Source organism: Taudactylus pleione, unplaced genomic scaffold (genome assembly GCF_031769625.1).
Source record: "Taudactylus pleione unplaced genomic scaffold, aTauple2 ptg000887l, whole genome shotgun sequence".
Lineage (NCBI taxonomy): Eukaryota > Metazoa > Chordata > Amphibia > Anura > Myobatrachidae > Taudactylus > Taudactylus pleione.
The window spans coordinates 1,717,722-1,744,827 of NW_028285288.1; the positions used below are offsets into that span (position 1 = coordinate 1,717,722).

Genomic DNA, 27,106 nt, shown 5'->3' on the forward strand with positions numbered 1-27,106 from the left:
TACATGATTTTAGTTTTTTTTTTTAATAAAAAAACTTTATATCTATTTAAAAAGGAAAAAAAAAATCCAGATACAAAACCGAAACCAACACACTTAAGGGTGGTTTTGCACAACCAGATGAATCTAAATCCAAAACCAAAACATGGGGGTCAGAGCACATCTCTAGCGAATAGCAGCTACAGCTGATGATAACGTTTCTGCAACCTTCCATAAATAGGTCCCTAACTTTTAATCTGAGTCACTGCAGCAAGAAAGATAATTGTTACATATGTTTATGGTATAAAAACTATTGTTCTACAAAGCCATTAAAATCAAAGGTATAGTTAATAGCACGTGCATCGTGGTATTCTGTAGAATGGCGGTATACTGTTTGTAGTGGGAGGTATTCTTTAGTTTAATAAGATGCTGATGTTTGCTGTAGTTTGCGTGGGCAGTTTATTACATACCCTACATTATTCAATTAGCAGGAAGTGCTACCTTTAATTAAAAATGTATTTCTGCTTCTAAAAGAAGAATCTATGGCAGATAGGCTAGGGATGGCCATTGAACATGTTTGAAAATTATCTATGGTTTGCCACCGATAGTCAATGGTTTGCCATCGATGGCGGAGATCCGATGGTTTGCTAAGGCCCAAAGGCTGCCATTCTGATCAGTAGTTCTACAGGAACAATAGGTCAACAGGTACAAATGGCAGATACACAAAAGGTTGACATGGGAACAAAAGGTCACCATTGGAATGGTCGACACAAACATGGGTGACATTTTTTTCTTTACAGTTAGTAATAGGGTTAGGTAGTTGGAGGGACGGTTAAGGTTAGGCACTTACACCAACGGTTAGGGTTAGGTACTAGGAGGGACAGTTAGTGTTAGGCACCAAAGGGGGTGGGTAAGGGTTAAGGTGACGATTAGGGTCAGGTAAACAAAAAACCCAGTGGTCGACCATTTTTTTGTTGACCATACCCATGTTGACCTTTCAACCCTGTTGACTTTTTTTTACCTGTCAACCTACATCCACGTCGACCCTTTGTGTGCCGACCTATCCCTGCTGACCTATTGACTGTCGGCCTTTTTCTTATTGTCGATTTAATGAACCACACCAGGTTGTAGCATATGGGTGAAGTATAGAAGATCGACAGTATCTACAGTAGATAGAGACTTAATAGATCAACACCAGATGGTAGACAGGCATTAGGTCCATATGGACTAAAGGTTGACAGGTACATATGGTCGACATGCACAAAAAGGTCAACAGTGTCACATAGCTGACAAAAAAAACAGTTCTACTTTTTTTTGTAATTTATGCCTAATCTTCACCTGGACTCTCCCCTGGTGCCTAACTCTAACACTCTCCCAAATGCCTAATCCCAACCCCCCCTCTGGTGCCTAACCCTCCACCAAGTGCCTAACCCTAAACCTCCCCCAAGTGCCTAACACCAACCTTCCCCTTCCGCAGCCTATCCCTCCGGCCTAACCCTAACCTTGAAAATGTTGAAAGTCGACCTATTGCCTGTCGAACATATAGTGTCGACCTATCGAGTGTCTATCTAGACACTGTCAATCTTACATTCAGGTACCGTAGCATACCCTGAGGCTTCTAGCAAGGCAGTTTATGTAAACTATGGCAATTATACAGTCACAGGCAGTGATAACACACAGAGGAGGCAGCAAATAAAAAAATGAATTTAAGCTATTATATATATATATTTTATCATATATCTTGTTTTTGTTTCATACGATGTGTAGTGAGGCTAAACTTCAGTGTGACTTACCAAGTGTTCAGAGCTATTCTCATAGCCAAGGAAAGACAGGGTGGCAGAATCAGCCCTCCAGTGACCATATCAATGCCACTCTACCAGGCTCTGTACAAGCAGTAACTGATTAGACAGGATATTTGTAAGTTCAGTCTTGCTCTGCCGGTTACCCATGCATGTACAGATTGGGCCACGCCGGGCGCTGGCTGCCATTCTCACATGGACAGTTTCCATATTCATGTGCCAGTCAGAGAGCCCAGACAGAGCTGTGACATGGGGCAAACGTTTGCTTTTCAAGTTTGTCAAATAATATAAAGTCGATTATAGGTATTAAATATCTCTTGTGTTTCTCTTTCACTGGACTTTCTTATCTATTATTCGTCTGCTTTATTATTCTTTTATAACACACGTAACAGCGGTCAGATAGTCGTATTGTGCCAACTAAAGCGTCATGAATAGAGCTGGGATTTTTGTATGTACGGCAATTGGGTTCCAGTTAATAGATAATAATTAGATAGATAATGTCTAGATCAGGCATGTCAAACTCAAAATCCCAATTGGGCCAAATCATCAAGGTCTTAAGTCTCATACACACTTAACGATATGCTCCATAAGCGATATCGTTAAGTGTTTCCCCTGCATTGCTGGGCTCAATGTCGTTAACAACATTGAGCATACACATGGAACCATATCGTTCAGTGACAGCACCCACCCTCATGCCTGTTCTTACAGAACCAGGCGATATCGTCAGGTTGCCCTGCAAGTGTGGGCGATGAAAGACATCATTAACGATCCACGGGAGCGCGCATCGTTAACGATGTCTTGCATACATACTGGGTGATATCGTTAATTTCGTCCAACTTATCGTCTAATGTGTATGCGGCATAAGCCTGTGTGGGCCGCAAAAAAAAGATAAAGTCTTATATGCAATTTGTAAGGTTTATTACAAAAAAACAACAATAAAGTTTAACGTTTTCTTCCTGATACTAGACATCTCCTCTCTGCCACCAATTGTTCTATTTCAGGACAAATCTTATTGGATGTGGTCATTTTTGAAACTGAAGCAAAATGAGTCTGTCAACTGGACCTTGCAGGAGCCTTGTTCTCACCTATACAGTGCTTAAAGTGGTCCAAGAGAAGTGGTGGAACTCACCCCCACCCACACCTCGTTTTTTTTGTTTTAAAAGGGTCAACACGCAACATATAAAGGGGCGTGGTAACACAATAGTATTCCCCATTAAAATTCCGCCACACAGTAGCACAATCTTGATTCACATTACACCTCACATAGGGCCTGATTCAGAGCCGGACGCTATTTGCGGACGGTCGTTCAGGAAAAGGGGGTGGCTATTCAAATGAACCGTTCGCTCTTTGCGGTCTGTTCACGCCTCTATGTCTGAACGAGTGAACAAAACTTGCGGTCGTTTTTTGGATAACTACGTCCCCTGGCCGCTCGCATCCTACGTCATGTCCGCTATTTATTAGATTAATCGAGTATATCGACCAGCGTATGAACTGCTCGCTATTCTTGTGGTTGGTTTTTCCTACCACAATCTTGCGAGCAGTTCTGACTATAAAATAACCCAGTGACGTGGTCAATGACGCTGCTGTATTAATTATGCACACCCATAAAACGCCCGTTTTCACCTTTAAGCACGCCTGCGTTCTGATCTCCACTCCCCGTTTTCAAGCACCTCCCCTGTTACCACCCACATACGCCTCCTCCTGTCACTCAAAATAGCAGGCATTCGCTATTTAGCGAACAAATGATTTTCAGCCGCACTGACTGGTTCGCGCATGCGTATTACGATCCGTACGCATGCGCAGTTGGGCAAACATCGCTCGGAACAAACGAGCGGCCGCTTACGAGCGGCTCTGAATCAGGCCCATAGTGCCCCTGATTCACATTACCCCACATAGTAGTGTCCCTTATTTATGCATGACACATAGCAGTACCCCTTTTACACAATGCCCACATTTGTGCCCCTAATACACATATTGCCCACAGTAGTACTGCCCCTTATACAATGCCCACAGCAGTAGTGCCCCTTACACATAATACCCACAGCAGTAGTGCCCCTTATGCAATGCCCATTGTAGTTGTGCCCCTTATGCAATGCCCCCAGGAGTGGTGCCTCCTGTAGTAATGCCCCCTGTAGAAGTAATGCCCCCAGTAGTAATGCCCCGTGCGAGCGGTGCTGATGCACTGACGCAGAGCTCTGTGGGCAGCACCGTCGCTGCCCCACGGTCCATCGCTGCTGCGGTGCCGGTTCTGGCGGGACAGTCCCGCTATTCAGGGACTGTCCCGCCATCCCACCCGTGGGCCGCCGTGTCCCGTGGTGGGGAGGAAGTTAGGGGAAGTCACTCTCATGCCGAGCATGCGCACTACATCTCTTCACTGTGTGGGGAGAGCTTGGCGGGCAGCCTGGCATCTTTGGGTGTGCTGGGCTCGTCCCCAGAGTGCTGAAAATAAGGGCGGCTGCAGCTTGGGTGGACCGCGTGCAGTCTCGTAGAACGAGATCTGCACATGCGGAGTGTGGCATATGCGCATTCGCAGATCTGACACCATCAGAGATAAATGTAAGCCATCAGGTTGGCATACTTCCCTGCAGGGCCGGATTAAGGTCTGTGGGGGCCCCTGGGCAACAAACATGTGGGGACCCCTATTACGTGCCCTTTATGCAGTGCACCCAGTAGTAGTGCTCCCAGGAGTGTTGCCCCTTATGCAGTGCCCCCTATGCAATGCCCCCTGTAGTTATACCCCCAGTAGTAGTGTTCCCAATAGTAATGCCCCTTGTATAAATACCCCCAGTAGTAATACCCCTGTAGATGTGCCCCCTGTGTGTGCCCAATAGTAATGCCCTCAGTAGTAATACCCCTGTAGTTGTGCCCCCTGTGGTAGTGGCACCTGTAGTAATGCCTCCCCACCGAGTAATGCCCCCAGTAGTAATGCCCCCCCGTGTAATGCCCCCAGTATTAATGTCCCCCCCGAGTAATGCCCCCAGTAGTAATGTCCCCCCGAGTAATGTCCCCCCCAGCAGTGGAAAAGCCACTTGCGCTAAAGAGAAAAAAAAAATCATACTTACCTGCTGCCTTCTGATCCGCTCGGCTGGCGCTGCTCCTCTGCACTATGGGAGAGACGCATGACGTCTCTCCCATAGTTCACTACCTGAGCCAGAAGCCGGAGCTCATGAGTGAGCTCTAGCCTCCGGCTCTGGCTGCCGCTGCGGGAGGGAGCTGGGCGCCCGCTGAGATTGTAACAATCTTAGCGGGCGCCTGGTGTCTCCGTGCGGCACCGGGGTTATGTGTCCAGAGGAGGCAGAACTGGTTCTGTCTCCTCCGGTTCACTTTAACCATGATGGCTGGGGGGCCCTTCAGGTGTGGGGGCCCAGGGACAATCGCCCCTGTCGCCCCCCCTTTAATCCGGCCCTGCTTCCCTGTATCAGGCCCTGTGACTGAAGATGCCCTAGATTAGTGTTTGTACACCCAACCTTCCCATTATATGAAACTTGTATAGCAGAACCTGCCTGCCTCAAAAGGGGGCGTAGCCACATCACAGTGGGTGTGGCTCCATCCCCGGGTGCGTGTCCGGTGTTTCTGAAGCAATATAAAAAAAGTTAAAAGGACAAGTGTATAAAATGGACAACAGAGAGGGTCCAATAAACTGTCCAAACACAACTCGATATCTATCCACACTTATGGGTGGGCTTACAGAAAACGGACCATCCATGCTGGCTGGAGGGGGAAATTCATGACCGTCACCTCTCAGTGCATTCCTGCCGAGGCCGTGGATACGGCTGCAACAACCCATAGCGCCAGGGTCTCACCTCGGTCTTTAGCCAGTGCCCAAAGACAAAAGGACGAGAGCCGGGCGTACAGTAATGTAATGATGCCCGGACCTGATGACTTAGGCCCTGATTCAGAGCCGGACGCTCTGAATCAGGGCCGGGTTTTTTTTATTTTTAGAACGGCCTCCTGGCCGCTCGCATAGCTGTGGTAAAGCCGCGTAGTTTGCGGACTGTGTTCTCTCTCTCTCATTTCATCACCCTCTTTCGTGCGATCGTTTCATATCTAACCTCTCACTTCACAAGTCGGTTTCTATTGTAATAAAACAAAGGAGATCTACAGATTACAGCTCAGCAGTTAATTATTAACCGTATAAAAGCTAATCAGCTAAAATTCTGTAAAAACTCTACTCGTGACTTCTCGTGTGTGCACATCTTATCTGACAGCGTGCGCAGGAAAAGTACTCATGTCAATATAAGAGACATATCTCAAGCACTTAGCCCCACTTTCATCTAGATAAACTCTTCACAGACTCTACAGAATAACCCAGGTTTATCACCGAGTGATGTTCTTGTTATCACTTGTTATTGGTGCTCCAGCCAACCAGCTCCTGTCATGTGTTTAAAAAATGACAGTTAGGAGCTGATTGGTTGGAGCACAATTTAAGATGAGTAACGAGTGGTAACAAGCATTAACAGTCGTTGATAAATCTGGGCCTAAGTTTGTCACGTATTTATCTCTCGCTACGTGTAAATCGCAGATGTCTGTTGCAAACAATTTAGTTCCACTTGGGACTAAAGCGGTTCACAGCTGTCATTTTCCTGAAGATAGAAAATAACCCATGATCAGGTCCTATATATGCATGAACGTTGCTTCAGGTCGAGGCTCATTACATGCTCGGCTTACTGGGGTCAGGAAAGATGTGTAGCCCCTTTTATCGCCGATGTGTACTGTGTAAGTGCCCAACCAGACTGGTACCTATACACTAGTATCACAGATATCTCCTGCTTACCTTTCTCTGGCGGAATGGCCCACTGTCCCCATACACTAGTATCACAGATATCTCCTGCTTACCTTTCTCTGGCGGAATGGCCCGCTGTCCCCATACACTAGTATCACAGATATCTCCTGCTTACCTTCCTCTGGCGGAATGGCCCGCTGTCCCCATACACTAGTATCACAGATATCTCCTGCTTACCTTCCTCTCCCGGAATGGCCCGCTGTCCCCATACACTAGTATCACAGATATCTCCTGCTTACCTTCCTCTCCCGGAATGGCCGCTGTCCTCATACACTAGTATCACACATATCTCCTGCTTACCTTTCTCTCCCGGAATGGCCGCTGTCCTCATACACTAGTATCACAGATATCTCCTACTTACCTTCCTCTCCTGGAATGGCCCGCTGTCCCCATACACTAGTATCACAGATATCTCCTACTTACCTTCCTCTCCTGGAATGGCCCGCTGTCCCCATACACTAATATCACAGATATCTCCTGCTTACCTTTCTCTCCCGGAATGGTCCGCTGTCCCCATACACTAGTATCACAGATATCTCCTGCTTACCTTTCTCTCCCGGGATGGCCGCTGTCCCCATACACTAGTATCACAGATATCTCCTACTTACCTTCCTCTCCCGGAATGGCCCGCTGTCCCCATACACTAGTATCACAGATATCTCCTGCTCACCTTTCTCTCCCGGGATGGCCACTATCCCCATACACTAGTATCACAGATATCTCCTACTTACCTTCCTCTCCCGGAATGGCCCGCTGTCCCCATACACTAGTATCACAGATATCTCTTACTTACCTTCCTCTCCCGAAATGGTCCGCTGTCCCCATACACTAGTATCACAGCTATCTCCTACTTACCTTTCTCTCCCGGAATGGCCCCCTGTCCCCATACACTAGTATCACAGATATCTCCTGCTTACCTTCCTCTCCCGGAATGGCCCGCTATCCCCATACACTAGTATCACAGATATCTCCTACTCACCTTCCTCTTGCGGAATGGTCCGCTATCCCCATACACTAGTATGGGGACAGAATTTACCAAGTTCCGAAAATATAATATTTTCGGAGCTTGACTGTGGGAGCCTTCGCCATCTTCAGATGGCGAATGCTCTTGTTCCGGCATCGCAACCCGACCCTTCCCGGTGTCGGGGCTCTTGTGCGCATGCTGAGCTGTAGGTCAAGCTTGTGCACTCCTGAGAAAAGGAGCAGTGAAGCGGCTCTCGGGGACAGCCGATTCCGCATCAGTTGTTGCCGCGCTGGAGCAATGATGAATTGCTTTGGTAACCGCGACGAGTCAGAATATTAATTATCAGGGTCCGTTCAAACCCCTATAATTAACATCATGAATAGGCCCTTCAATCTTTCTCATGTCTGTGAGCTCTATGAGTTAAATGGGGTTAAAGGGATCCTCACAAACTAATTATTGAAACCCTGTCTAGTGGCTATATTTACTAAAGTGCAGGTATTTAGAAGTATCAGATTCTACTTATCCTTTATCTAGCACCTTCTAGGAGATAATAGCTAGAATGTGAATGGGCAACATCTCCACTTCTAAAAACCTGCACTTTAGTAAATATACCCCTAGATGTTATTAAGTCACATGTTTATCTGATTCACAGGTTTAACACAAGAGCTGACACTCCTTGGCTCCAGGATAGTCACTCTCCCTTTCGACCTCTATACTGGCTACTCTGAGTGTCCTAAAATAGGATACAAAATGATTCAGATGTGACATTTTACACAAACTACACAAGTGTTAGTGACATTAATGACTGATTACAATTAGCAGATGTTTAAAGGATCACCAGCTTGCCGCTGTCAGTGTGAGGCATCATTACATCAAGGTTCCTATTTTCTGAAACTCCTTTGTTGAACGTTTGTTCCGTATAATATTTCTGGTATTTGTGGTCTCAATGACTGTGAAATACAATGAATAGATGACACAGAGCTGCTCTGTGCACCTACTGATAACATTGTGTTGGTTATAGGGAAGTATCATCTATTTGAGAATTTAGTTTCATTGTTTAATTAATGATCACCTATAATTACCCTTCCCTATGGTCACAATTATTTTGTCGCACCAACCCGGTATTTGTTCTACACAAGCAGGCACAGCACTATGCAAGAGTGACTAGTATCTTGGAGAGACGGATATTTCCAGCGACAGGAGTACTGCTGTTTAGTTAACTATATCTAGTGTGAATGCTTTCGTTTCACTCATTGGGAAGTGGGCAAATAAGCTTCTATAAATAAAGTGGCTCATTTGGTCTTGAAGTGTTACTTCTGCAAGATTATAAAGTTCCTTCCTTCTTTTGCACATCAAGAGTGCCTCCTGACATCTGATTTGCATTAACACGTTGATGCCCCCTGATTAAGGTTATTTCCTAGGCGAAATGCGTTGATTAATTTTAGAAAATTTTAGAAATCTTTGGACACACTTTTGGGCACTTTTATAGTAGTTTTCTCATGGATTCATGGCAAAAGATTTTTAGATAAGCTGATTTAGCTATTCATTAATGTACGTGCAATACATAGAGGGCTCTATTTATTAACATTATTTTTACTAAAATAAAGTGAAAAAGGGTGTTTTCACACCCTTTTCACATTATTTTAGTATCACCTATAGTTATTACAGGGCAATTGGAGTAAAATTCATAAAATTCTACTCCAACCCCTAAGTATCACTTATTTTTAGTAATCAGATTGCATTTCCCAAAGTTACTAAAAATAAATTGTAAAAAAATACCGGGGAAAGCCCTGTGATAATAACGCCACCTGGAGGTGGCGTTATCCAGGGTCTCCCACGGTTACCGAACTTCTGCCCTGCTCTAACGGGGAGAGCAGAGCCGGGAGTCGGTCCCAGTAATCAGCTGTGTGGTCTAAACAGACCACAAGCTGATCTCTGCTATAAACAAAAGTAAAAAAAAAAAATTTACTCACCTGACTCCAGGGACCGGTGGTTGGTGCTCCGGTGATGTTCTCCCTCCGGTCAGCTTGTCTCCCATGGTGCACTGCGGCCAGGTCATCAGGTGATCGGGTCCCAGTGCAGTATGGGATATCAGCTGACCGGAGGCATGGAGGACATCACCGGAGCACCGATGACTGCAGGTAAGTGCTATTAAGGGAGGGGGGCCGCGGTGGGGGCGCAATTGCGGGGGCGGGGCTTAACAACAGGGGCGGGGCTTAACACTGGGGAGGTAGAGGCGGCGGCCGGACGGCGCATGCGCGGGCACTTTGTCATGGTATTTTTTGTGAAAATACCGTGACTAGTGTGCGGAGGGGATTCGCAGGGTCAGAGCTTTATCACAAGCTCTGTCCCTGCAAGGGATTTGTAGTAAATCCCTGTGATATTGCCTGAACTCACAATGCGAATTCAGTAGATAATATCACACTACAATCTGCATTACAAATGCGGATTGTAGTAAATAGAGCCCTTAGTGTTTTATGTAAATAAATATTGGTTTATCCTTCCATAAACCAGGTGGAAAAAAAATCAATGTGGCGAACGATGTGGGATATCTCATACCCCATATATACATGGGGTATATACATCACCATAAGTATACTCATGTAGTATGACAGTAATTCTGACTGTCATAACATCAATTCTTGTCCCTTAAGCTATTAAAATTAAAAAAAATAGAATAAACTATTTAATCTTTTAAAACAAGAAAACAAAAGTAAATCTATTTTTTATGAACTAAACATATACGTTTGAAAAATTGCTGCATATATGTCTTCATCCCGAAGTTGAGAAGACATTTCAAAGTCTATGAGCCAAACCAAACATAGGGCCTGATTCAGACCCACTCGCGAGCGGCTGTCCGCTCGCAAGTGGGTCGATGTTCTGGACTGAGCATGCGCACGACGGAGGGAGCTCCGTCGTGCGCATGCGCCAGACGCGACGAGCGAAGGAAAGTCCTTCGCTCGTTGTGTCTGATCAAAGGGGGCGTGCTGTCGATGTTGATTGACAGCACGCCCCCTTTGGTAGGCGTGCCGGGGGCGTGCCTCCCTGACGGGGGCGTTCCCACGGGAACGCCTCCCGTCAGAAGCCGGCCCACTGACATCACTAGTGATGTCAGTGGGAGTGATTTTGGCTCTGATAGAGCCAAAGTCACTCCGGAGCTTGCGGTTGAAAACCTCAACCGCAGGCTCCGGCTCGCAGTTTCGATGGTCGCGATGGTCTTGACCATCGCGGCCATCAAACTGCACGCTCGTATAGCCTGTGGGTGGTGACCCACAGCTATACGAGCGTCCAGGAGGATGCTCCATTTTCATGGAGGCCGGCCCTCATTCAGAGCGTGCGCTCTGCTCAGAGCGTACGGCTCTGAATGAGGGCCATAAAACAGTAAAAGTAACAAAATATGTATAATAAAAGTAATAAAATCTAAAATATTGTGTGCCAAACCAGGTGGAGTATGAGATGACCACAAGCACTTAATGCATGTGTGCTCGCCGCGCTAAACTGCCATCACTACGCAAACTGGCAGCATCGCAACTCCAACTATGCGAAACAGCAACCTGCGCACAATATTTTTTCAATTGTTATAGGTGTATAAATCTAGCTGGGACATGTCACATCCCACCTAGTACCGAAGGTTAAACATAATATATATATATATATATATATATATATATACTCAAATGTCCTGACTGACTGACTCATTAATGTCCAGCCCAAACCCTTGGACCTAGAAACATGAAAATCAGGGAGTGTATTCCTTCCAATGACGTAGGTGCCTACTAAGAAGAGATTTTTTTCTAAATTCGACTCCTAAGGGGGTGAAAAGGGTTAAAATGTTTCCTCCCCCTGTGCAATGTGCTGACTGTCTCATCGTGGCTGTAGCACAGTTCATATTTAAACACCAACTGTCACCCCAGGTGCTGCCAAACATCACTAGCAGTTGGTGTGGCTCACATATTTGACTAGTGAGGGAAGGGAATGTGTTACTACAGAGGTGAGAGAGGAAAATGTGTTATAACACAAGTGAGGGAGGGGAATGTCAAATGTGTTACTACAGGGTGGAGGAAGGGAGTTTGTTACAACACTAGCAAGGGAGGGGAATGTGTTACTACAGGTGTCAGGGAGGGGGATGTGTTACTCCAGAGGTGAGGGAGGGGACTAACTTACTACAGGTGTGAGTGATGGTAATGTGTTACTACATATGTGAGGGAGGGATTGTATTTCTACACAGGTGAGGGAGGGAAATGTTGAATGTGTTACAACACGAGCGAGGGAGGGAAAGGTGTTAATACCGAGGTGAGGGAATGTAATGTGTTAGTACACAGCTGAGGAATGATAATTTCTTACTTTAGCAGGCATGCATTTCTATAGAGGTGAAGGAAGGGAATGTGTTACTACAGGGGTGAGTGGGGATAATGTGTTACTACAAAGATGAGGGAGGGGAATTTGTTACTACAGGGGTGAGCAGGGGTAAGGTGTTACTACAGAGGTGAGGGAGGGGAATAAATTACTACAGGTGTAAGTGAGGGTAATGTATTACTACAGGTGTGAGGGAGGGATTGTATTTCTACACAGGTGAGGGACGGGAATGTTGAATGTGTTACAACATGAGCGAGGGAGAGAAAGGTATTACAACAGAGGTGAGGGAGTGGAATGTGTTAGCACACAGCTGAGGGATGATAATTTCTTACTATAGTAGTTATGCATTACTATAGAGGTTAAGGAAGGGAATGTGTTCAGGGGTGAGTGGGGTTAATGTGTTACTGCAGAGGTGAATGATGGGGATGTATTACTACAGGGGTGAGTGGGGGTGATGTGTTATAGAAGGGTGAGGGAGGGGAATATGTTACTCCAGAGGTGAGGGAGGGGAATAAGTTACTACAGGTGTAAGTGAGGGTAATGTGTTACTATGGGTGTGAGGGAGGGATTGCATTTCTACAGAGGTGAGAGAGGGAAATGTCAAATGTGTTACAACATGAACGATGGAGGGAAAAGGTGTTACTACCGAGGTAAGGGAGTGGAATGTGTTAGTACACAGGTGAGGGAGGGTGATGTCTTATGACTATAGCAGTGAGGGAGGGAATGCATTATTAAAGAGGTGAAGGATTAATGTGTTACTGTAGAGGTGATATGGAAATGAAAAAAGTAAATATCTAAGGTCTACCTGGGTGAAACCGGCTACATCTGCTAGTACACTATATACACCTTTTATTATTGGCATATCCTTGTATCGTATAGAGAAAAGTCACCATCTCACACTTTTCTAAGAAGGAGCGCCGTGATTGATGAGCGCTCATTTCTCAACGTTTGCGATACATTTCCGCATGTTTTTTTTACCTGGTTTGCATCAAGTATTACACTTTGTTTTGGAATCCTTATTATACCAATAAGGGAGAGCTGAAAAGACAAAGTTATACAGATAAGCTTATTGATTGTTTTATTTGATACAATTCAAAATGAAAAAACAAAACAAACTATTGTTTATTTATTACATTATTGCACGCTGTCTTTACATTATCTTTGACAGCACAGTCTATAAGAGCTGCTGTCCCGGTATGAATTCTCTAATAAATAGGTCCAAAAAAAAAAATCATCCCTTATTGCCGCTATACAGTATGCCGCACTAAGGAATAATAGGAAAGGAAGGAAAAACAATAAGAGATAAGTAGAAAAAAATTCTAAAAACCATTTAATGCTGCCCATGTAAAGAGCTGTTCTAGGCAGCTGTCTAGACGTCTAATGCAGTAAATACAGCCCTGACAACACACACCCAGCCCAACTCCAGACTAGGAAGAACAGAGTCTTAAACAGTAACCCTGGGTTTAGGAAAGTGAAAACTAGAAGTCACATTTTAACTTCTCTAAGACAACACATAACACACACAGATCTGTCTATGCAAACAATCTTCACACTCACACTATGGGTCTGATCCAGCAAGGATCGCAATTGCAAAGCTGCTCGCAGGCTATAGATATATGATATATGCATGCAGGTTATAGGTATATGATGTATACACACAGGCTATAGATATGATGTATGCACGCAGGCTATAGATATATGATTTATACACGCAGGCTATAGATATATGATGTATGCATGCAGGCTATAGATATATGATTTATGCACGCAGGCTATATATGTAGGATGTATACACGCAGGCTATAGATATATGATGAGTGCACGCAGGTATAGATATATGATGTATGCACGCAGGCTATAGATATATGATGTGTACATGCAGGCTATAGATATGATGTATACACGCAGCCTATAGATATATGATATATACATGCAGGCTATAGATATATGATAATACTTCATGTATTTTAAAACTTGCAACATAAAATACATTAATAGCATAAATATTATATATATATATATATATATATATATATATAATTTAAATATAATATAATATACATAATAACAACAAAAACTTAGGTACACATAATATTACCACATATTATGCCCCTCCAAACAAATATCACCTAACTTAACCATATATCATCTAACCCCTATAAATAAAAACGAAGCAAGGATTTATAACACACATCGTTCGGTTCTAAATCACCAACTATCGAACAAACTTAACTCTACCCACCACCATTACCTGCCACCTCTTGGAGGACTTTTCTCCGTATGGAGCCATGACACCGTGCAACTCACGTGTGGTACCTATCCGCTAAACTAACTAAAAAAATTGTGGTCAAATTAAATCAAATCCACCATACCTTCTGACTACCCCATAAGCCCACTCAGGGTAACTAAGACCCGAAAGGCACGGAATGGCCCTTGATACCTCCTCATAAACTTTTACATTAAAGGGGCACTCAAGCAGGAAGTGGTCCATCGTCTCCTCCACCCCTGAACATTCCTCCCGTGGACAACCACGTTCACTGGCACTCCTCCACTTGAGGTTCCCTCCAACATAAAGCTTTCCATGAAGAGAGCCAGGCAATATCTTTAAACTTTGGCGGTATCCTCTGTGAATTTAACAGAGCTAACCCGTCCGAAGCGGCATTACCCGGGCAGTCCCTCAATGACAGCGGGACATGAAAGTGAGTCTGCAAAATTCTGTTCCCCAACTCCCTCCTGGAACAGTTTTTGACTTCACTCACTTCCACACCATATCGCCTTATCACCTTCAAGCTCTGGATGACATAGATCGGGAGGTAACCACGTTGAATCTGAAAACTTTTCACTTGGCCACCATCTATCCATGGTCTGAATCCCTCTACCCACCGAGGGGGAGTATCCAAAAACATACTCCCAACGTTAAATTTTATAAAAGCTGTCACAAAAAAGATCACAGGGTTTACCATATCTAAACCCTCATCTTTCCTCGGTTTGTAGGTAATACTTCTCTTAACTATGTTGGTCCTATTCCCCCACAACAGCAGAAAGAATAAGGAGTTCAATCTAGCCCACATAGATTGAGGCAGAAAGCACACGGAACTGACATACAAAAAAATAGGGACCAGATAAGTTTTGCATAGGTCAACCTTTTTCCCTAAAAGATAACTTCCATCTTTTACAACACTCTACATTCTTGGTAGCATCTTCCAGCCTTTTAACACAGTTTAGAGACGCATAATCACCATGATCAAATTTGATGCCTAGGATTTTAATCTGATTGCTGACCTGGGGGAAGCTGTCCAGAAGGGAAAATTCATCACCTTCCTACCCCATACAAAAAACTTCACACTTTTCCCAATTTACCCTGGAGCACGAGGCTTCAGAAAATTCACAGATAAGATGCCCCATGTCACAGGCCTCTGCCTGAGAAGACAGAACCACTGTGACATCATCTGCATAGGCTACTACCCTCAAGGGACAGTCCGAGCTCAGCTGCACCCCACCTACAGTTCCACTCTCTACCCTTCTGAAAAGGGATCGATCACAAAAACATATAAAAGAGGGCTCACGGGACAACCCTGACAAACCCCAGAGCATACCTCAAAGGCAGGACCCAACCATTCACAAGTGGGAAGCTTTTAGACAGTCGATATAGTCTGTAACCAATTAACTACCCGCCCTGGAAGACCATACCATTCCAGTAAAGCCCAAATGTACTTGTGGTTTACCCGGTCAAAAGCCTTAAGCTGGCCACACATCTAAAGATTATCTGTCCAACCAGCCAACTAGTTGATTGGCTGGAATGAAAATCCGGTAAGGTATGAAAGCAAATGACAATCAACAATTTGCTCCCAAATACTGGAAAATGGACTGAAATTGTTGTTTGAGCAAATTGTTTGATCTAGACATTTAAAAACTTGTCCGAACGACCATTTTCATCTGTTTTCTGGCATTTAGGAGCAAATTGCTGATCATCAGTTACTCCCATCCGTTACCAGATTTTCATTCCAACCAATCAAATAGTTGGCTGGTTGGATGCAAGTTGGTCTAGTGTTTGGCCAGCTTTAGACTGATCCAATGCCAGTAGGTACTTTCCCCACTTCTCAGTCCTGAGCCTATTAAAGAGTACTTTCGCCAAAATCTTTCTGTCTGTATTAAGAAGGGCTATGGGGCGCTAATTCTCAATACGAGATGGGTCTTTCCCTTTGGATAGCAAAATAAGTGCAGATAACCTCATGGAAGGAGGGAGCATTCCCTCATCCAGGCTCTCATTAAATACTTCCACTAGGCGGTGAATTAGGAGGTCTGAAAAGGTCTTAGAAAACTCATATGTCAGACCATCTGGTCTGGTCCTGGTGATTTCTTGGGGTTCAGACCCACTATCGCTTTCCTAATTTCCTCTGCAGTTATATCACAAGCCAAAGAGTCAAGAGATGTATCCTGAGGAATCAGACCAGGAGACCCCCTCAGAAATGTTTCCATCCTCTCTCTAAGAAGAGGCTGCTTTCAACTGTGTTGAAAAAAATCAAAGGCCATCATACGGGCACATTCAGAAACTACGGAAGCCACATTAATCGTGGCGCATCGTATAGGAAGGAGATCCATATTTATAGATTATAAAAGAAACATGACCTTGCTTACTTTTACTTCTCCACGTGAAACATCTAACCATAAAAAAACACAACCAAGAAAACGTAACCCTGCATACCGGCCTCCGATGGGCCAGCAATCTCCACACCTGAAGTCAAGGGCACCTCCTACGTAACCCCTCCTCCACCCCATTGATCGGAAGGCCCTATAACTGGGGGAATTTGACAAAAGATTTACCTCTACAACCACACCACCCGCCACCTGACTAGCGTCCACTACTGATCCTAAAGAGGAATCAGTCACCTCCTCCTCCATCTCTAATCCCTGTGTTTCCTCTATAACATCCGCCTCCATCACCCCATCAATTTTTGAAACATTCTCCATCAACTCGTTCCTACTGGGTCCCATATCAAGTCATTTTGATCTTCTCCTGGTGATACCTCCACCTCTTGTTCTGGTCCTTTTCTCTTTCTACCCTTCTCTCTATCACCATACTTCACTTCACCTCGTTTTGTCACCCTCTTCACTTTCCTTCTACTAACCCCAGATACCAAAACAACTCACCTCCCTCTCTTACTACTTCACCATCTTCATCAGACATAAAGACATTGAAGTTATTTGATAATACTAAGGTCGTATCTTCCCCTTCCCGCTTTTTCTTCCTCGCCACCTTTAACTTTTTGAAAAGGTTCTTCCCCCACCTCTACCCTTCTCACCTCCTCCCTTCTCACCTCCTCCACTCTCTTACTCTGCCCTTCTATTACCACTTCTACCACTGTATCTTCCCTATTTTCCATACCCTTTCTCTCCCCTCTTTCCTGACGAGGCTGTCTAGATTCTGCATTGTGGCATGGTCTCGGACACCTGCTATAAGGGTGCCCTTCTTCCCCACATAAATTGCATTTAACCACATGGCAATCCTTTGAGACATGGCCTATTTTGCCACATAGCGAACACTGTACAATCACCACTGGGATGCCTAAAGTCCCCGCATTTAAAACACATCCTCGGCTGCCCAAGGTAAAAACACTGAACCCTATCTCTCCCTATGTAGGCAGCCGAGGGGACATGCACAAACCCGGCATCTGAGTGGCGCAATTTGATCAATACTTCTAAAGCCCCACACCCCCATTGTGTGAGCGGCCTTCACCATATGTGATTGCACATCACAAAACCTGGATAGCCAGAAATTTATATCCTCAGGCGCCAATGATTCATTTCTGACCAAAACTGAAGCCTTTACCCTATCCTGCTTTGTTACCAAGTTTGCAACAAACTTACTATATGGTTCTGAGGGCCTGATTCAGACCCTGTCGCAAGCGCTGTGCGCTCACAACCGGGTCGGTGGTGGGCCAATGCGCATGCGCACGACGGAGCCGGCTCCGTCGTCCGCAGGCACGAGACCCGGATAGCGACGGGCACTCCATCGCTCCGGGTCTCGTACCAAAGGGGGCGTTCTGTCGATGTTGAGTGACAGCACGCCCCCTTTGGTGGGCGGGCCGGGGGAGTGGCTGACCAAACGGAGGCGTTCCCATGTGAACGCCTCTGTTTGGGGGCGGCCCCACTGACATCACGAGTGATGTCAGTGGGAGAGATTTCGGCTCTGTTAGAGACGAAATCTCTCTGCGGCTTGCGGCAACGAGACCCTACCACAAGGGTCTCGTTGCAAGCCCGATGGTTGCGATGATCTTGACCATCGCGACCATGTTCCTGGCTGCTCGCTCGCTATAGCTGATTCAGAGCGAGCGCTCTGTCAGAGCGTCCGACTCTGAATCAGGGCCTGAGGGCCTGATTCAGAGCCGCTCGTAAGCGGGACGGCCATCTTATCACCATACACTGTCTCTATAATCAGTCTCTCTTCCGATGACACCGTGCTCTTATCCAATATCGGCATACCCGCTCACAAACCTTTGTGCTGCCTCTTGTTGTATATGTCATAGTATCCTAAGTGCCACATTTTTGTTTTCACAGTTTGCTAGAAGCTTTATTTTCACCGCACCCGTTTCATGACCTTCGCAGTCGGACAGACCACTCCCGGTTTTCGCCACCCTGCTGCCCGTATGACTGGGAGTCAGACTCTATTACCGTACTTCACGGTACAATTCAGCAAAATGGGTTCGTTCCGACGTCCCCGGCCTCGGTTCATGAGTTCTCCAGCGCTGAGTGACTTGCCGCGTTTCTACGCCAGTAGACAATCCATACAGCTCAACTCCAGCGCAATGTGGAACAGGTAACGTGCATAAAAAATAAATCTAAATATATATATATATATAGTGAAACTGTACTATTGTACTACATTCTGGCTGTCCGCTGTAGGTTACATAACATAATATTCTTGTTAGGACACTGTACCTGATTCATTATGGAGCATAGCTGCAACAGCGTACGCAGTTGGCCGATTATTGCGCACTGCGCATGCATCGCAGTGCGCGAAGGCTACTCTGCGATCTCACTGCGATTACGCAGAGCACAGTAAGCCATTGCAGAGTGAGAGACAGGTGGTAAGCATTTGGGGGTGGTGACGGGGGAGTGGTTGGAGAAACGCCAGTCCGTCTGTACACCGTTACATGGGCGTGCATAAATTAGTCACTGCTACGGAATACGCAGCTTTAGTACTTACTACGTGCAATGAGGTTAGCAATTTCTGAGTAAAGGGCGGTGTCTAGTGTGTACCGACCTCGTTAGCGATGCGTCCCGGCGGGGTGACAGAATCGGCAAGTGCATACACGCTTGCCGATGCCGGGAGCGACGGAGCAAGAGCGGGGGCCATGCTGATGATTTCGCGATGACCGTCGATGTCACTGACGATGCTCGGGAGTGTGCATCGTCAGTGACATTGAGGGTACACACTAGACGATGTGCCCGATGTGTCGCCCGATCTGGCCAGATCGGACAACATATCGTCTTGTCAGTGTTTACCCGGCTTAAGGTCAGGGCTGTTGTAATTGTGCGCGAGGTGCCGATGGTACTCTGGCCCTGATTCAGAGCCGGACGCTCTGACAGAGCGCTCGCTCTGAATCAGGGCCGGCCTTCTTGTTTTTTAGAGCGGCCTCCTGGCCGCTCGCATAGCTGTGGGTGACCACCCACAGCTATAGCGAGTGGCCAGGAACATGGTCGTGATGGTCAAGACCATCGCGACCATCGGACTTGCGACGAGACCCTTGTGGTAGGGTCTCGTTGCCGCAAGCCCCAGAGAGATTTCGGCTCTCACAGAGCTTAAAGCTCTCCCACTGACATCACTCGTCTGTCAGTGGGGCCGGCCCCAAACTGAGGCGTTCACATGGGAACGCCTCCAGTTTGGGCAGCCACTCCCCCGGCCCACCCACCAAAGGGGGCGTGCTGTCACTCAACATCGACAGCACGCCCCCTTTGGTACGAGCCCCAGAGCGACGGATTGCCCGTCACTATCGGGGTCTCACGCATGCGCACGACGGAGCCGGCTCCGTCGTGCACATGCGCATTGGGCCACCATCGACCTGCTTGCGAGCGCATAGCGCTCGCGAGCGGGTCTGAAATCAGGCTCTCTATGTTTTCGATGTGTACGCAGGACTGCAAGGTGTTACGGATGTGAGATAGTGGTAGTGGGAGGCAGTGGGCGTCTCTATGCTGGGAACGCGACGGGATTGCGGTAGCAATTATTAGCATATTTTCGCACCAGACCTGCGCGTGGTTACAGAGCTGCGATCACATTAGCGATCCGTAATGAATCAGATCCAGTGTATCTTTTTAAATATAATTTTCAGATAACCATGACGGAGCCATCCTGGCGCGTACATCCTTTGCTGCGTGTTTTATTTTATCTTCCTTCCTAAATATGGGTCATAAAGTGTCATCTTTAATCCTGCAACTAATCCCTGAAACGATCTCAAACGTTCTTTATTTTATGAGATTAGGATTGTAAGGACAATGGGCCTGATTCAGACCCACTCGCAAGCGGCTGTCCGCTCGCAAGTGGGTCGATGGTGTGCACTGAGCATGCGCACGACGGAGGGAGCTCCGTCGTGCGCATGCGCCAGACGCGACGAGCGAAGGAAAGCCCTTCGCTCGTTGTGTCTGATCAAAGGGGGCGTGCTGTCGATGTTGATTGACAGCACGCCCCCTTTGGTGGGCGTGCCGGGGGCGTGCCTCCCTGACGGGGGCGTTCCCACGGGAACGCCTCCCGCCAGAAGCCGGCCCACTGACATCACTAGTGATGTCAATGGGAGTGATTTTGGCTCTGATAGAGCCAAAATCACTCCGGAGCTTGCGGTTGAAAACCTCAACCGCAGGCTCCGGCTCGCAGTTTCGATGGTCGCGATGGTCACGACCACCGCGGCCATCAAACTGCACGCTCGTATGTGCTGTGGGTGGTGACCCACAGCTATATGAGCGTCCAGGAGGACGCTCCATTTTCACGGAGGGCGGCCCTCATTCAGAGCGTGCGCTCTGCTCAGAGCGTACGGCTCTGAATGAGGGCCAATGTTATTTTCCTGCCATTTATTCCCCCCTTTCTCTGCTCTCTCTATACAACGTTCCTCCTGCTTCCATATCTCTGCTGCTGTCGTGTACATGATTGATCTCACTCCCTCTGAATAGGTTCTAATGTTGAAATGAATATATGTACATTAGCGGCAATGACCTTGAGTGGTATACAACAGGCTGCTTCTATCAGTGGGCCTGATTCAGAGCCGGACGCTATTTGCGGTCGGTCGTTCTAAAAAAGGGGCCGGATATTTAAATTGAGCACTCGCTCTTTGCTGTGTTTTGATGCCTCTATGTCTGAGCGAGCGTTCGAAAAATGCGCTCGCTATTTTGTAAAGACGCCCCTTTGCCGTTCGCATCACACGTCATCTCCGGTATTTATTAGATTAATCAGGAACATCGAAAGGCATCTGAACTGCTCGCAGTGCTTGTGGTAGGTTTTTCTTATCGCTATCACTGCGAGCAGTTCAGGCTAAAAGACAAACAAGTGACATGGTCGATGACGCTCCTTTACTAATTATGCACTCCCATTAAATGCCCTTTTTACCGTTTGGCACGCCTGCGTTCGGATCTCCACTCCCCCGTTTTCAAGCACCTTCCCCTGTTACCACCCATAAACGGTACATTCTGTCAATCAAATTAGCAGCCCCTCGCTGTTTTACGAGCGCATGTTTTCCGACCGCAATGACTGGTTTGCGCATGTGCATTACAACCCATATGCATGCGCAGTTGTGCGAACATCGCTCAGAGGGAACGAGCAGCCGCTTACGAGCGGCTCTGAATCAGGCCCAGTGTCAGTGTTATTAGCCATCGAACAACCAACGCTGGGAAGGATAACTACGAAGTTAGGGCCTGATTCAGAGCCGCTCACTATTTGCGAGCGCACGCTCTGAATCAGGACGGGGAGTATTTTTTTTTCCTGTCCGCTCGCTAAGCTGTGGGTGCCCACCCACAGCTAGTGCGAGTGGGCAGGAGATGGTGGCGATTATCGCGACCATCGGCATTGGGAGGAGACCCTAAGGTAGGGTCTCAGCACTCGCAATGCCGAGTGGACTTCATCTCTAATAGAGCCGGAAGTCCACTACTGATATCACGAGTGATGTCAGTAGGGCCGCCCACAAACGGCAGGCGTTCTTTCGGGAACGCCTCCGTTTGTTCAGCCGACCCCCCTACCCGCCTACAAAACGGGGCGAGATGTCGATCAACATCGACAGCCGCCCCGTTTTGCTGCGAGCTCCGGTGAGAGTGAAGGTCTCACTCGCTACGGGGCTCATGCATGTGCGTGTGCACTGGGCCACCATCGACCCGCTTGCAAGCGCAATGCGCTTGCGAGCGGGTCTGAATCAGGCCCTTAATCCTGATACTCACAGCGCTGTGAAACATGATTGCACTGTATTTGGCAACATTGTAAAGGGTGGTTAATGAATGATACAAAATAGATACTGTATAGCTACTAATATGTCTGGATATTGAGTTGTTCACACAAGAACGATATATGTATGACCCAGGATTAACTGCTGATGTGGGCGGTATATTAGAGTATAAATGCCAGTATTAGAAATCACAAGCGATTATATATGATGTGAAGAAAAACTGATATGACCACTAAGCCTATCCTTATGATTACACTGATATTGTTGTAAGATATAAATATACTATATTTGGAAGTTTTATGAGTGAATAACTAATGATATAAATAGATACTATATATAGGGTTGCTATTTGAACATAAACACTATGAACCCCTGATATCTATATAGGGGAAATCTATATATAAAAGGAGAAATAGCCCAGACATTGGACTTAGGGCCTGATTCAGAGCCGGACGCTATTTGCGGTCGTTCGTCCAGAAAATAGGGGTGGCTATTCAAATGAACCGTTTGCTCTTTGCGGTCTGTTCACGCCTCTATGTCTGAACGAGCGAACAAAACTTGCAGTCGTTTTTTGAAAAAATACGCCCCCTGGCCGCTCGCATCCTACGTCATGTCCGCTATTTATTAGATTAATCGAGTACATCGACCAGCCTATGAACTGCTCGCTATTCTTGTGGTTGGTTTTTGCTACCACAATTTTGCGAGCAGTTCTGGCTATAAAATAACCCAGTGACGTGGTCAATGACGCTGCTGTATTAATTATGCACACCCATAAAACGCCCGTTTTGACCTTTAAGCACGCCTGCGTTCGGATCTCCACTCCCCGTTTTCAAGCACCTTCCCCTGTTACCACCCACATACGCCTCATTCTGTCACTCAAAATAGCAGGCATTCGCTATTTAGCGAACAAACGATTTTCGGCCGCACTGACTGGTTCGCGCATGCGTATTACGATCCGTACGCATGCGCAGTTGGGCAAACATTGCTCGGAGCGAACGAGCGGCCACTTACGAGCGGCTCTGAATCAGGCCCTTAGTGGAGTAGTGAGAAACAATATCTCGCTGATACATAATATTATGCCTGACGAATTGAAACCATATATGTCGTGGAGAAACGGGACACATACTGTTGTTCTGTATATATCCATATTAGGTGACAAATATTTTTAATGCAACGATCCCAATAATATACCCATTACGAGAGATAATAGAGGAGTAATAAATTGTTAAACTGATTGAGTTGGGCAAATAACTACATTACTACCGCTCTATGGGCCTGATTCAGAGCCGCTCGCTCACGCTGTGCGTTCGCAAGCGACCCGATGTTCTGCGTACGCGCATGCTTCGTTCTGTGCGTGCGCAAACTACACACTGCGATCGCAACAGTCTCGCTAGCCCAGCAAAGGCAGCCCAGGGTAATGAGTGACAGGAGAGGCCATTTGTGGGCAGGATACTAATAACGGGGAGTTGGAGATGCGAACGCAGGCGTGCCTGGGTGTTTCAACGCCGTTTTAGAGGCGTGCATAATTAACAGGCAGCGTCATAGTACACGTCACTTGCCTTTTTTTTTTTACACTGATTTCCTCGCAATGCTTGCGGTAGGGTAAAGCATGCATGCACATTAGACAATATGGACGATATTACGTTACGATCCGCATCAGAACGACAAATCGTCCAATATATCGTCTAATGTGTACCTAGCCTTATCTGCATTATAGCTACACACTTATGTGCTTATAATGTCTTATGTGCTTAGAATTAGTGTTTTTGTCACAAAGGAATTGGTACTGTACACACTGGTTATGCATAACGAAACGTAGCGCAAGCACGGCGCAGGTAACTCGTACAGGACCTATGTCTTTTGCCTTTTTACCCAGGTTAGTGACTAAGGGGCTGATTCAACAAGTAAGGCAGATGAGAATTCTCACACACCTGGCCGATGTATTCGCACTGCACGTGCGGCGAACTAGCCAGTGCGAGCGGGTAAGGGTACACAGACTACACGCAGTGTGTACGTGGACCCTTCCGATAATGATTGACAGGAAGTGCCGTTTGTGGGTAGTGACGGGGGTTGGTCGGGCGAACGCAGGCGTGCCTGTGCGTTGGGATGCCGTTATAGGGGCGTGCATAATTAAGGCAGTGTGGTGGCATATGCAGCCAGACGACTCGATGCACGCAGGAAGTGGCCAAAATCCTGCACGACATCAGGTCACGCTCTATTGTGCGTATGGTTCCGATGTTACCGCTGTTTTGCGGACTACTCAGGCTTTGAGTAAAGTGGGCGGCGTGGTGTAATGTTGGGCGTCTGCACCTTATGCTGTGGTTGCCGTGCGTATGCACTGATTAGCATATATTCGCAGCGGCCGAGTGTGTGTGTGTGCGCACACTTGCGTTCCTTGCTGAATCAGGCCTTAAGTGGCACATTTGTTCTTTTGCGGCATTAGTGATGCGACTTAGACGCTTATTTTGTGATACAAGTCTCTGGCGGGACACGTGGCAATACAGTTGGGTCTGTTTGAGGATAGGTATATGTGGACTGATCTGTATAATTATTATTATTATCCTTTATTTATATGGCGCCACAAGTGTTCCGCAGCGCCTTACAGAGTACATATACTAATAAGTGAATAAGAAACAAGTAACTTACAGTACTTAACAAGGACACGGTTTATATACATTGCTGCAATAGCGATTAAAGCACTCACAATAAGCAGCCGGGAGTCAGCAGTCACGTGTTAGGTGCCCTTATGGGGAGTAAGGCGTAGAAGAAAGTGTAAGGAGAAGCACATGAGGGAAGAGGGTCCTGCTCGTCAGAGCTTACATTCTATGGCTGCCTCTATGTTTCTAGGGAACGTTTGAACTTCCATTTGTGTTTATATGCTTTCATTATCCCTCTTATTTAGGGCCACTCTTCCTCCGTGACATAATAGGACGCTGTCCCCAGGGAAAAGCAGCAAATGTTTCTTACAGAATTTTTCAGATTACTTTTTTTTTTTTTTTGCCTTCGCCTCGTGTCTAACCACAATTGCACGTTGCATTGCATGTAATTACTGCCGTATTCTTGTGGGACAGATGTGACATACTGAATGTCTAGCGGTTTCCTTTCTCAGTGTGCAGAGCGCAGTCATCAACGTTTTCAAAGGAGGAGGTCTGCAAGCAAATGAGCTCTACTCTCTGAACGAGAGCGTCAGGTACTGTACAGGGTGACCCAGCTGCGAGTGACACCAGCCCAGGGGACGTGACCACAATCTCACATATACCAGTGGCTTCTCACACAGGCATGTTACACTCTCAGCTGCCTGCCAATGTCCTCATGGCACGGTAACTGCTATTCAACAGGTCACCCGACTGCCCGGAATACACGTCTGGAGGGTAGAAGAAGTTAACTGAAAGTGGGTGCGGAAAAGGAGGAAGTCAGCGTGGTCAGAATGGGAGGGAGCTTGTGAAAGCGAGAACCAAAGCAGTGAAATGAAGGGGGAAAAAAAACAAATGCAAAAAGTCATTTGTAGATATTAAAAGACGTTGTGCAGAAATTTCAATATATACATATTAAGGCAGAAATGTCACCGAACTGAGGGGCCTGATACACAGGGGGACGGACGGCTAACGACGGACGTAGAGAAGGGATTTATTTTAGCCACTGCGCAGTACGCACGCATCCCGATTGTCTACGTACAGAAATGCAGTTGTCTTTACAGGCGCACCAGGGACAACTGTATTGAAAATGTTTTGTCCGTCCCTGGGTGGGGCCCTTAGGGGTAGATGTACTAAAGCCTTGGAGAGAGATAAGGTACCAGCCAATCAGCTCCTGTCACTTTACAGGCTGTGTTTGAAAAATGATGGTTAGGAGCTGATTGGCTGGTACTTTATCGCTCTCCACTTTCTCTCTCTCCAAGGGCTTTGCCCCATGCACACTAGACGACAGAAGTGAACGATAACGATATCGTTCAGCGATATATCGTTCATATGGTCTAGTGGGTATGGTCTGAACGACCAACGATGCGCACTCCCGCAGGTCGTTAACGATATCCCCAGTCGGATGTACGTGCAGCTCAATCTGGGGATATCGTTAACAATGCCAATGCATGACCCCGCCCCCTCCCAGCCGTCGTTCGTTGCCGGCAAGGTCGGCTCATACACACATCGTCTAGCGTGCATGAGCCTTTAGTACATCTACCCCTTAGTAAAGTTGAGAACCATCATAATAAATTCACTGGTCATATACACAGTGAGCGGGGCAAAAACAAGATCTGACCAAACTTTGACTCGATCTGCCCACCCTCACCCAAAATCCTTTTAGGCCCCACCCACTTTCCTTTAGGCCCTTCCTCTTAGGAGTCCCAGCAGCTGGACAGTTTAAAAAAATGGTTAGAATACAGATGCGGCAAGAAGCACTGCTAAAAAAAAAAAAAAGCCATAAGGAGCGGTATGCCAGGGGCAGATGGGGTAACAGAGTCGGGATGTGGTTAACTTACCGCCGCCCGGAATGCCATCCATAGGAATGCCGACGCTGGAAGTCCGACATGGTACTATAGATAGGCGTCTAAATCCCAACGCCTATCTTTAACTAGACGCCGAAATCCCTACAGCTGGCATCCCGAACGAAGGTAAGCGGGGACTGTTAGCTGTTAGCCGTGGGTTTCATTTTAGGCACCCCCGGGGAGGTTAGGGTTAGGTACCCCCCCAGGAGGGTTAGGTTTAGGGTGCAGGAAGGGGGAGTTAGGGTTAGGCACCACCGTGGGGAGGTTAGGCTTAGGCACGAGCTTCCCCCCCCCCGGAGCGTTAGATTTAGGGTGCGGGAAGGGGGG

At 46.7% G+C, this 27,106-nt stretch overlaps 1 protein-coding gene across 2 annotated transcripts in view; it reads left to right on the top strand.

Moving 5' to 3' along the window:
- Positions 1-27,106, top strand: part of PRR5L (proline rich 5 like) — a 66,487-nt gene that overhangs the window by 8,029 nt on the left and 31,352 nt on the right. Inside the window, exons 2-3 of one of the 2 annotated variants that reach the window (XM_088459042.1) lie at positions 18,437-18,695; positions 25,409-25,489. In XM_088459042.1, the coding sequence (XP_088315168.1) occupies positions 18,472-18,695; positions 25,409-25,489 (305 nt within the window). In that variant the 5' untranslated portion in view covers positions 18,437-18,471. The remainder of the gene's footprint in view (positions 1-18,436; positions 18,696-25,408; positions 25,490-27,106) is intronic. The other variant, XM_088459044.1, reaches the window with a different exon arrangement.